This window comes from Diuraphis noxia, unplaced genomic scaffold (genome assembly GCF_037042655.1).
Source record: "Diuraphis noxia isolate RWA-SAM2 unplaced genomic scaffold, SU_Dnox_SAM2 contig0005, whole genome shotgun sequence".
Taxonomy (NCBI): Eukaryota; Metazoa; Arthropoda; class Insecta; order Hemiptera; family Aphididae; genus Diuraphis; species Diuraphis noxia.
Window position 1 is genome coordinate 7,897,792 of NW_028301715.1, and position 13,162 is coordinate 7,910,953.

At 29.6% G+C, this 13,162-nt stretch overlaps 1 protein-coding gene across 2 annotated transcripts in view; it reads right to left on the bottom strand.

The window, feature by feature from the left end:
- The window catches only part of LOC149054852 (neuropeptide Y receptor type 6-like), a 76,641-nt gene that overhangs the window by 30,439 nt on the left and 33,040 nt on the right, over positions 1-13,162 (bottom strand). For both annotated transcript variants that reach the window (XM_089229097.1, XM_089229098.1), the window contains one exon: positions 7,585-8,374. In XM_089229097.1, coding sequence (XP_089085223.1) covers positions 7,585-8,177 — 593 coding nt within the window. In that variant the 5' untranslated portion in view covers positions 8,178-8,374. The remainder of the gene's footprint in view (positions 1-7,584; positions 8,375-13,162) is intronic.

Consider the following 13,162-nt stretch of genomic DNA (forward strand, 5'->3'; position numbering starts at 1 on the left):
TTAATTATCGAACCAGGAATTAATTTAAATTTATTGATGAGAAACAAAAATTTTACATTTGTTGCTCTCAAAATTAATAGTAATAATATTTACCATAAACTATCTAATGGTTTTCATTTTACTCATTGTTATCAAACTAAAACGAATCGTGATCATTAAAATGTATGCATTTAAAGTTTTAACAATAAGCGAGTAAAATATTATAAATATTTCTGATTCGTATAATATCTGAACATTTCAATATAAAAGTTAAATAAAATGTATAAACTTATTCTAGTACACTATTATAGCTGTCATTATAATATTAGATCTATATGGCGTACGGCTACGCCGAGTCCTTACGTCTCAAGAAATAAGAACTGTAATTTTCCTTATGCCCTCTAAAAATGATTTAAAGCACCTCGAAGTATTACGACTAAAGTCAATAAATTACTATCACTCACGTGACCCATTTTATTGTTCATTCTAACTTTTGGAGTCTCAAGCAATATCCATGAAAGCGGACACCCTCTTACGTTCGATTTTATCTATATCGAACTCGGGTATCACATGTCAGATTAAACATGTCAAATAAACATAAAACAAAATGTATAAGAATAATGTTATATTATACACACGAGTATTTTGATGCCTACCAACTTTCGACAAATTACACTACGAGCATACATTTTCTAAAATGTTCACCCCCTCATGGTATGTATGATATTAATTTTAACGTTTTATATTTAGTGACGAAAATTAGTATGATAATATATTATATTATAATGTGAAATATATTATACCATGATGATCATCGTCACTAGGTGGTAAATATTTATTTATTTTGTAGTTATCGGTATAAAACATTGAAATTTATATAGACAGTTATACATATTTAAAAAACAATTATTTACAATAATAGTGTAATGACGGGTTTTTTTTTTTAATCTACTTTTAAATGTTATATATAATAACTGTAATATAATATTCCCAATAATAACTGTGAAATTAAATAACCTTGTATGTTAAAACAACAAAAAATGTTCTAGTCGATTAACTTATCAATTATTTTATTTTGATTTAAACAATTGTAGTACGACGAATTACAATTACAATATTACCGAAATGAAAACATTGTTTTAAATATTTAAATTTATGTTGACTATTCTAAGTATTATCATCATTATTTTTAAAAAATATGTACCTCAATATAAATTCAGATACCTAATAGAGAATTTTGAATGATGCCCATATAATACAGATTTTCATAATGCAAATTAAAAGTGAAAAAATATTAACAGATTATATTTTTCTTATGAACTTGAATGTGTCGTTCAAATAATTTCCAAGACAAAACTTCAGTTTAAGCGTGTGCAGTTGCTCATAATATTATTGTATCACTATTTCAACTATATAGAAGATAGAATTATATTAGTTACTAGACACGACAGCGTCCCTCTGATGTCTGCAACGCAATGACACACCAATTTGAATTACGCCAAAACGTATTTTCAAGTAGAATAGGCATCTTTTAAAACTGCTGACTGCACAGAAAGTGGCCAACAACTGCTAGTCGAAATAGGAGGTCGAGTTTGTGTTTTGAGATATTCGTTATTCTGATCATCCCACTCCCACCCCCTATAATGATAATTGAACACAGAACTCTGGATGCTCATCCGTGCCACTGCCATAGGCCACAGCAATTCTCCAAGAATAGCGCAAGGGTGGTAGTTCTAAAAAATATTTTATTTTTGAGACGTCAAGTGAAACGACAAATGCAGGAAGAATAAGAGGAAAAAATACAGTGTTTCAGTTTTTCAATTACAGAGACACGATATCACATTATCACGTTCTCCGGAGTGTGCACATTTAGTAACATTTAACCGTAATGTTTTGTCTTATTCTTATGATTATTTATTTGAAAACCACGAGCTAAGCTAATCTAGCAAGAAATCTTATGTTGAGATTATACAGTTGGAATAAACATTATGCAAATACTTATTGTGTTCGCATAACACATGCATGTATATAAAAATAAGACTTCGTCTCTCGGAACCTAATTTAAGAATTCTAAAGGAAAAAATGCTTTTTGGAAATTACGTTTCACATCTTAACATTTCAGTATTATCAGACACTATTAAATAAATATAATATTGTCTGTTAAGATTAATGACATAAATAATGGCGTACCACGGATATTACTGTTTGTGGAACTGTTGTCGGGTGACGCTTCCATACACGATTACAAAGTGGTATATGGTAGAAACACTAGAAAATAATGAAATTAATGCTTTTTCTTTCTTCACATTTTCAAATAACAGACTGTTTCGTTCTCTGCTTGACTTAAGCTGCATAGCATCCTTATATTAAATTACAGTATTCGTTAGTGTCCCAAGAAATTACATCAAAAATCAGTTTCACACCGGACACACTGTCAAAAAATTTAGCATTATATTTTATTTTACTCTGGTAATTCACGTAAAATGTACCATTTCCTCCGATGAATCTATAATAGCTATTCAATTATTTGCTGTATATTTATGCTGTCCATACGCTCATGGTATAGTAATAATAACTGCAATGTTTTTTACACAATTTCCTTCTTTCATGAACTATTTTGTACTGTAAATATTATGACATTAGATATTGCTGTTATTTATTTCTTCATATCAATTCAAAAGTACTAAAAGTTGATTAAAATACACAAATGTATGTTTATCGAATGTGATGATGCTCGCATATCTCAACTGTTACGTTAAATTAATTAATTTTCCGCGTACAACCAGGTAAACCAAACATTACTTAAAGAAATAGAATTTACTGCAAAATTGTATTTTTGTTTTACTTTTCGTACCTAATCGTAAATACTAGTAATAATTATCGTTATTTGTCTTATGATATTATTATAGTATTAATACAAGTTTTTTTTAACACATGACTAGGTTGAATTTTTTAAAATGAAATAAATATATAATTAACTGTCAAAAATTACTATAGAAATTTGTTTTCAAATGCAAGTGCTTAGACATAAACGTATATGTTGTTGCGAGTCCTCATTTTAACGCATCACACGTTTTCTACCAGCAGTAGACGTAATGCGGGGCTTTAAATTATATTCCACAAACACTCCAGACGTCGAACTTTGTTGTCAGACTACTTAGACTGATATGATCATGAACACATAACCGTGGGCGGAAATGTGGAATGTGTGTCCCTCTCCAAAGTGGCGGAACTGACAGTTTCAGTGGTGTCGTCGTGACATTCATCCGACCAATCGAGTATATAATGTGTCCCGCGGAATAAATATATGTATAGATATAGAGGACGAAGGAGAGGTAGATAGAGAGAAATACGAAGAGGAAGAGAGAGGGAACGCATGGTAGAGATCGAAAAATAAGGGTAAAAGAGTGAGAGTCGAGCGGTAGGAACAAGGAATGGACAAGAGAGCAAGGGAAAGGAACTGTAACTGAGGTGTGCAATGGCTTTGTTGGGGTTCAGCGATACGAAATTCTACCGAACAAATCATGCGCACGTGTTCGTCGACGAATTATCGTAGATTCACAATCCCACACTAATATTCCACAAAATCATTTATACGACAAAAGCTTACACGCGTTCACCGAAGCACTAAGTTAGGTACATACATCTGCAGATTCTACAAAAATACAGGTTGATATATTAACAACACAAAACAAAATTTATGGTATTACGTTCACGTTTTATGTTTTTATTATATTTTATGAACTTGGATATATTAAGCAAATTTCAAGATTTCAACTCTTAGATTTTTTAAATATTTTATGGTATTTATGGTAAAGACTATATTGTGATAATTGTATACATAGAGACGCGAGGAAAGAGAATTTATAGAGTTGTGAGGATTTGATAAAAAATTGGTGGATCTATGAATGTGTTATTATTCAATATATTAATTTACAGTTATATTGCACACATTTTTCTATGATATATTTGTACATAAGATATACATATCAACAAAAATTAACTCGATTATAATTTTCTAAAAAACCATCAACAGTACAAAATGAACAATAATATAATAATATGTTTCGTAAAAAATCTATATTCTTAAATTATTTAAAAGCGCTATTTACATTTCTCATGAGTTTGATTGTTATTTAACTGTAAATAGTAAGTTCAGACAAACTTTCAGATAATCGTAGAGTTTAGATAATTTAGAGCAGTGGTTCTCAACGGGGGCAATATCGCCCCCCAGGGGGCGGTAAAGTGTCACCGAGGGGCAATGAACTAGTTTTGGGTGGTAGGGGGGCGGTGAACTAATTTTGGGTGGTAGAGGGGCGGCAAACGGTTCACGCAAAAACGTTGTAGATGGTGTCGGTGTGACCTAAAAATAATTCATACTTGATAATCCATATAATAACTATCAGTCACTACTCAATCTATGCAATACACAATAACTTAACATAATACTAGAACTATAAATAAAAATATATCAAATATAAAAAATAAATAAAAACATGAGTTATTAGATAATTTCAATTTTTTCTTTTAAATTTTCCAAATACCCTTAACCTAACCCTTATTATGGAATTCTCACATTGTAGGGGCCGTTAAAAAAATTTTTGACACTCAAGGGGGCGGTAACTTAAAAAAGGTTGAGAAACACTGATTTAGAGGGACAACTGTCAACTGCTTATCGCTACATTGTACTATTTTATTTTATTTAACTTTCATTTTAATATTTATAATACATTTACAATATCCGTTTTCAATTCAGTAATATTATTTCAAAATGTAAACGAAATAAAATTTTTTATATACGTATGGATCTTTCCATTTATTTTTGACACAAAATACCTACTGATAATTATTTATTGACTTGATAATTAAATATATCTATATTTGACTTTAATTTTATTTAATTTTATATTCATTCATACTATTTTTTTTTAACATGTTTTTATCACGGGTACATTTCATCACAAAATTATAACAATAGTATCGACGGTTCATTCATCAAATTTTATATTTTGTCTGTCGTTACAGTTAAAAGCAATAACCACTTCAAATAATAAAAGCTTTTGCTAGGTATTGCAAATTGCAAAGTAACGAAATTGTTTGACATAAACAATATTTGTAAAAAGCAGATATTTCAAAAATGGTTTAGACAATGAAGAAAAAAAGTATAATAAATATTTAGTTTATGATATGTATGCCAAGTAATTTGTATGTATATTAAAAAATAAAAATGGGGTATTTAATTCTACAATGAGTATTTAAGTAGGATTTGTATAACACAACTATAAAGCATTAATAATTATATGATATCTCAGCTGCACTAATGGTTTGTTTTCAATTTAAATTCTGCTTATTATTTATTTAGATATTTTTTGAAAAAATATTTAAATTGCGTTTGGTTTTAAGAAAAATATAAAGTCTAATTAATAACAAAAATTAGCAATACAATAAATATAGTAATATAATATAAGTATAATTTTACAATAAATTAAAATCACTCCCCTCTTGTATACAATATGCGTAATAAGTATTGTTACTTGTTATAACAAATTAAAAAATCAATCGGGCGTCAATATTTTTATATACCAAATGAATATTGATGTAAAAATCCTTAGTTTTTCCTCACATAAAAACTCCAAAACTCCAAAGATGGTAAGGCTTATTTGATCCACATTAGAACTATTTGTGTGTACAGTATATGATTATAATGGTATATAATACAAGTCAATTTAGCAAAGAATGCAAGAGCCGTTAGTCGTTTTTTATATAATATTATTCAATATTATCAGACGTACAAAAAAAAAACTGCAATTGAATGTCCAGGTGTCAATATATATTTGTTTGTCGAAAGAATTCTAAATTGTTGCGTCTTAGATATTACTTTATATTTTATTCATCGAGTATATACTCAGAATTTATTTAAACAAACCGTTATATAATTTCCTTTAAGTCTTCTTGGCTGAGAAACAGGTCATAAGAATTTAACACATTATAATTCGGGCTGAATCGGAACCATCCAATCTATGTAGTATGACTGAAGTATTTTAAATCATTAATTTTCAATCACAATATATTGGATAAAAAAATATGGTTTGGGGAAAAGTAAAAGAAAATAATTTTTGAAACTATATGGCTGTTAATAAGATAAGTAGTTACTTGTTCGTCACACGTCACTTTATGTTTTTATTTAGTTATGAAAGTTACTTACGGATGTTTATTCTAGTTACACCAAAAGATACAAATTTCGAAGACAAGCCATTCAAAAAACCGTCAAATACTATAAGTATGAACAAAGACCCTTAGTAATTACATTATACGTGAAAATTATTTATAAAAATCTGTTGCTCATTTTTTAGGTGGAAAATACTTGTATTTTATAAGAAACTCAAATATAAGTGAAAAAAATAAACAAGATTAGTTACATTTATTAGTTAAATTTAAATTTAAAACACGATAAAAGTAAATTTTATTTTTAGCTACTTACTAACTATTATTTGATAGTTTGATACTTAATATACTTATACTATAATGTATGTACCCATACTACATTCTTATAAAGTTATGTGTATTTTGCTAAAAACCGTTTTAAATATATCATATACAGGTACAAATATTGGGAATTTAATATAAATATCTATTGTTATCTATAGGAAATTAGGACATTAAATATTTCGTTTTATTTGTACCAATGATTTGATAATATAATACGTATTAGTTAATAATATTTTCAAATACATTTATAAATTTATAATCGTTATAAATAAAAACATAAGAAATTATATATTAGTTTTTACTAACTTAAATACTTAGTTCAGTGGGTACAATATCGTTATAAATATAATATATATTATTAGACACTATTTATTTATTCATACCAAATTTCATTCTATTATATTGTTCTGTAATGATGTGCACTTAAGCCATCATATCTTTTTAAATTCAATATATATAATAATAATTTTTAGCCATTAAGGATAGGATAGGACACATACATACACACATATACACGTACACACACATACAATACATTAAATATAAGGAGCTCCGTTTTTAGTCACTGCGCCAGACGTGTCGTCATCGTTCTTTTGGTATAGATAAGCGAATGTAAAAACTACGCATATCGTCTATACAGAAAGATTTAATATTGTTAAAGTTAAATATATATAGGTATATGTGTATAAAAAATAAATTAATAAGTTGTTAAAAGTATACCTATGTTAATGTGCGTTAGAAATAACTTAAATAAAAGTAATGTTAATAGACCAAAGAAAAAAGTTTTATTATTTTAAAATACAAGTTGGTTACCTCACCTTGCACCTCAGGCGCTAACCGCGGTTTCAATTGGGAAGTCAATTCAAGGATTGGAGAGGTAATATATAAAAATAAAAATGTATTATACCAATTTTTTATCATTGCAGTTCTCTTTTCTATTCTTTTAACTATTAAGAACTGCTCCCCAAGCACAAGCTCTCTGCTGACCGGGGGGCGCAGCAATATTGTATTTATAATTGTAAATTTTGATGTAAAAAATTGTAATATTGCGATAGACTTATTATTATTATTATGCTGTAATGATAATATAAGCTACTGTAATGACGTATGACATACCTGTCTAGAGCGATGGCGGTTATGGTGCACGCAGAAACGGTTATGTTGGCACCCTGAGCGGCTGGAACCGTCTTGCACATGATCAGGCCCCACGTCCAGCGGCGGGACATGAGTGCCCACAGCGTGAATGGCATGCACACCACACACATGATGATGTCGGCGAACGCCAGGTTAACGATGTACAGGTTGCGGGGCGATGGTCCCTGGCTGGGCACGTTCTTCTTACCACACTGTCGGAACACGACGAAGCACACCAGCCCGTTGGACACTAACCCGATGACGAAAAGCACGCCGTATGCGACCACGATGGCCACCTCTAGGTATAGCACCAACACCTTGTCCACGTTTAGCTGGTTATCGAATATCGCGTCCAGTGTCCGCTTGATGGTGATGTTAAACGGACCGCCGCCGCCGCTTTGATCATCACCACCCCCGTCGAAAGTGCCGTTTGGGCCGTAGATACCGGACCAACCGTGGTCACCGTAACCGTCGTCGTAGTCACCACCACCACCGCCTTTCACCGACGTCTCGATCAGCGTGTTTACCATGGTCATGAACCAGTCGTGATTGTGAAGTTTGGGCGGGTTGAACATAACGGTGCCGGCCGGCAAATCACTCTGACCCTGAGCGAGTCGGTACCGCGTCCGGCGTCGGTTCGATTTTAGTTTCCGATCGTTTCGGTTCGGATTTTTGAGTATTTTACCGTCCACCTGAAGCCCTGCGCACGTGTTCGCCCGCAAGTCCAGAAAACGGTCCTCTACCGGTCATTTCGCGTCATTCGTTGAACCACCTGTAACGAAAAACCACAAACATGAGAATTGTGAAGTCGGTTCAATGTGGAATGAGGGAACGAAGGCAGTACTCTTGTTTAAAAATATTCGAATCACAGAATTTGTGGCCTTTTCATCAATATTATTATCAAAGCAATAGTAATATTAATTTTTTCCAAAGACCGCCACCAATATTAAGTGGTAGGTACGAATGGCCCATTGAAATGTGATGAGAAGCTCTACTATTAATAGTGGTGTTGTATCGTATACATTTTAACTTGTCGTTTGGTACATAATGTCTAAAATAGTTCTTTCAGAATAACAATATATATACATTATTCTAAGTTGATCTATCATGGTACATAATCCGAGTAAACTAAACTAACTTTTAAGTACCCAGCAGAGAAGAAAACAACGATTAATTAAAAACTTCTATCGTTATGACTTTTATAACAAAAATAAACCATATTTTTATAGTTCCACTCTGGGATCGGGTCAGGTTGGCTCGGATCAGATCAGGTCAAGTCGGAAAAAGTACGTGCCAAGGGACGCACGTGATTTTTGTGATTACAGAAATTACTCCCTCGTTCCCTACATCTACCCGCGGAAGCGATGCGAAAACCGTTCGAAGATGATTTATATATACATATAGTTTTGTCCAAAATTGGTTTTTGTTTTTCGAGTTTTGCAGGCTGTTTACGATCGTTCAACTTTACTCTCCCGCTAATGGATTCTTCGTTTCGTATCCTCCGGACGTTCCTGATATTATTCGTTTATAAAATAAAACATAATTTTGTTTTTACAATAGTTTAAACTACTTAATTTGTTATAGCGTTAAACGCACGGCAATTTTCAGGTCATTATTTTACACAGATTATCGACAAACATTACATAACAAAAGACAACGAGAAAAAAGTTCAATTAATTTCAATTGCCAACCTGTCAAAAGAAAACTAATGTAATTTATGGTTAACAATTTGGTAAAACATTTTTTTTAAATTATAATCTAAAAATAATTATACACATATGTGCAAATTGACCGTATGTCGTTTATTTCAAAACTAATTCAAGTGACTTTTTTGTAAAATTGTTGTCAAATAATTAACGTTTAAAAATGGCATTAAAAATTTAAAGATCAATTAAAAGTGTCCATCAAAAGACAAATATATTATGCAACATATGGACATTAAGGTTGAACATAAATTGATGACATTTATTTTTTACTTTTATTTTTAACACATCCTATCTATAAATATTGGGGATGCATTTTATTAAAAATAAATAATAATTAATTTTACCATTTTTCGTTTTAATTTTCAAATAAATGATTGATGAAACATCAATAGTTAAAATTCTAATTTATCAGAATGATTGAGCTTTTTTTAAAAATGCTGCAGAGTCTACTTTTTGATTTTTTACAAACACTTATACCAATGATCTATTTATTATGATGATGTTATGATGAAAGTCACATATAAATTTCCATTTTATACGTATTTACTATAGTATATTATGTATTTATGTTATCACCAAAGATATAAGATATAATTAAAGCAAAATTTAAACTTAAAATTAACTATAGAAATTTTAAATGCATGTCGACGGTGTCGGATTAAGTTTTAAGACATGATTTATTGATCACAAATGACACCGAGTTACATTCATATCACCAACAAAAACTCTAAAGAGCAGCGTATTTACAACAATATTTATTTTAATCTAAAAAAATATTTATTTATACTATTTAAATAAACTAAATCTCAAGATTGCAATCAAAGATCTTAGTATTTATTTGCGAGATTAAAAAAATTGTCCGCTTTATTATTATACATTGCCTGAGATAATAAAACCATTTTTAAACAATAACATGTTACTTTTAAGAAATAAATTATGTGAATTTATAGCAATTAAAATATTTACATAAAATAATAATATATTAAATACTGTTTAGTGGCTTGGTGAGGCGCGGTCGTACGCTCAATCTGCGGAAACGCACTGAGCGTACGTACCGGCCGCAGTTGCTAGCTCCCGGATGGGTGACCACCCGGGATTTTTAGCAGCATATCCTTGCCACATATACACAAACACGTGTTACAACCCTACCCACTTAAAAACCTACAAAAAAACATACAAAAATAACCCCTACCGTACCACCCCACACCCAATGGCCTATGTTGCCGCGGGTTCTCCTTACAAAAAAAAAATAATAATAAATACTGTTTGTAAAATTATAACCTTGTAATTTATTTCAATTTTAAACCTTTATGCCCTATGTTCCTATAATATATGTGAAACTTTTATACAATTTAAACATTGTTGCAATGTGACTTTACATATTTTATCGTATGTTTAGAAATATTTGACTTGAGTTTTTATTTAAGTATTTTATTTTATTCAATAAATTAATTATTTGGAGTTTATAGGTACATTTGTTCAGTTTATTGATATGTAATGAACTGGTATAGAAATATTATTTGTGGACCACAAATAGTAGGGTTGAAGAAAACGTGTGGGGGGGGGGCGTGAAAGAAATATAATATGATGATCAGTGACAACTAATAATGTTATTTTCGTATAATATTTCTATAAAACAAATTCAAGTAAAACAAACAAAACCAAAATATGTTAATTGTATAACTACGCAATATATTACGTGAATGTGAAATGATAGACTATTTGACAAATTGCACACATTTACATACATAAGGGCAGGTACTGTGCATTATACATTTAAATGTATGAAAATAAATCTGCCAACACAGGTGTTTGATAGTTTCATATTTCCAATTATAAAAGGAACAGTACGATAGTATTGAATGGCAAGAGATATTAGCAATACCATTTCTACTTCCTCGCCTTCTAGTCGCTTTTAGTTAATTATATCATAGTCCTCGGTACTTGGAAAATTTATGTAAACGGTTTAATATTAATTATTCAACTATTTTATTCAATTAGCATCAGCCATCAGGTATCAATACCATACACCTATCATATTCGCCATTATTATTTATGGAATATAGACAATTCCACCAAAATTTTATACAACTAGTTGATTAACTTATTTTAAAGAACTTTAAAATAAAATAAAATAATTAACATGAGTTTAAAATATGTATGCAATATATAATATAAGACATAAGTATAATATAAGTGTTTATCAATTTAATGATAGATTAAAAAATATTATTTTTGATGTATCCATCTAATAAAATTATCCATCGACCACTTAGCCCAGTTATAGATGAATAATCATTAATCAGTCATATCTTATTTAACATTTAAATATAAATAAAAAATGTATTAGAGAGATACTGTTAATGTATTTTTATATTGATATAATTTCCTATATAGTCTTATTTTACTCATTAACATAAATCAAACTAATAAGAGTTCAAAAATTATGAATTTTAGGCACTTCAGTATACTAGTAAGTGTTTTCTATTTGGTATGTGATTTTTTTTTTTGAAAGAATTTATTGTAAAGAAAACATTTATAATACAAGTAAATAATAACATTAAGATTAAATTTTAAAATAAATTATCGACCTCTCTTAAGCATATGCTTGTGATGGAGGTAGAGAGTTACATTATATAATGATAGACACAAATTTATATAGGTCACTATTAAATGTTAAAATTAAATCTAAGATTATTACATATAGAAACAAGAAAAAGTATGTGAAATAAATTAAATAATGTTGCATTTTAATCTTTATACACTTAATAGAGAAAATAACCATAAGTTAATTTGCTTTTTTATACTTGAAATTTTAAGATTCCCAGATGTAGAGTAAATGAGTTTTTTTAAATGTAGTGGCATTAAATTAAAATATTTCGGACCTAAATAATTAATACATTTTTGGCCAAATGCTTTTTTGTAATAAGTTATATTCACATCAAATTCTCTTACTTCTCTTTTTTTCCCTATATTTTCTATATCTACAAATGTTTCATAATTTTGTATTACATATAGAATAGTTACCTTCTTATATACACTCTCGAATGGTAACGCACTCTGAACAGTTTAAAATTATCTCCTATAGAGCCTACTAAATCATTTTTGCATAAACAGATCCTAATAATCTTTCTTTGTAACATTTTTAAAGGTCTAACCGCAAACTCATTTAGACCTCCCCAGACCAATAAACCATATTGAAATATTGATTGGAATAAAGATAGATAAATTATACGCGTAGTTTGCACAGTTAAATACTTCCGTAGTTTGGAAAAACTAAAAGTTAATGTACGCATACGTATTACAATATTATTGGTGTGTAATTTAATGTGTTCGTCAAAAGTTATACTAGAGACCTTATATATTGTTTGACATAAAGTTGTATTACAACTATCTTCATTCTCACAGAAACAGATTTTTAATTCATCATAATGGTTTTCATCTTTATTAATTGAAAAGTTTATATAATTAGTTTTTTGATAATTTATTGAGAGTTTCTTATGATTAAGATATTTAATTACTTTTTTATATTCTTTTGTTGCTTTTGAGCGAACTTCATCCCATGAATCCCCAGAAAACAATACACAAGTATCGTCAGCATAAGTCACAATCTGTCCATCAATTTTTAGATTACATATAAAGTTTATGTATATAATATGAACAGTAGAGGGCCTAAGACGCTACCTTATGGTACTCCACATTGAATATTCATTTAATCACCTTTACTGTCATTGGTTTGAACTAATTGTTTTCGGTTTTCTAAATAATTCTTAAACCATTTAAAACTGTTATTCTTTAGACCAAAACTTGGCAAAATGTTGCAAAGCTCATTATGATTTACCGTATCAAATGTT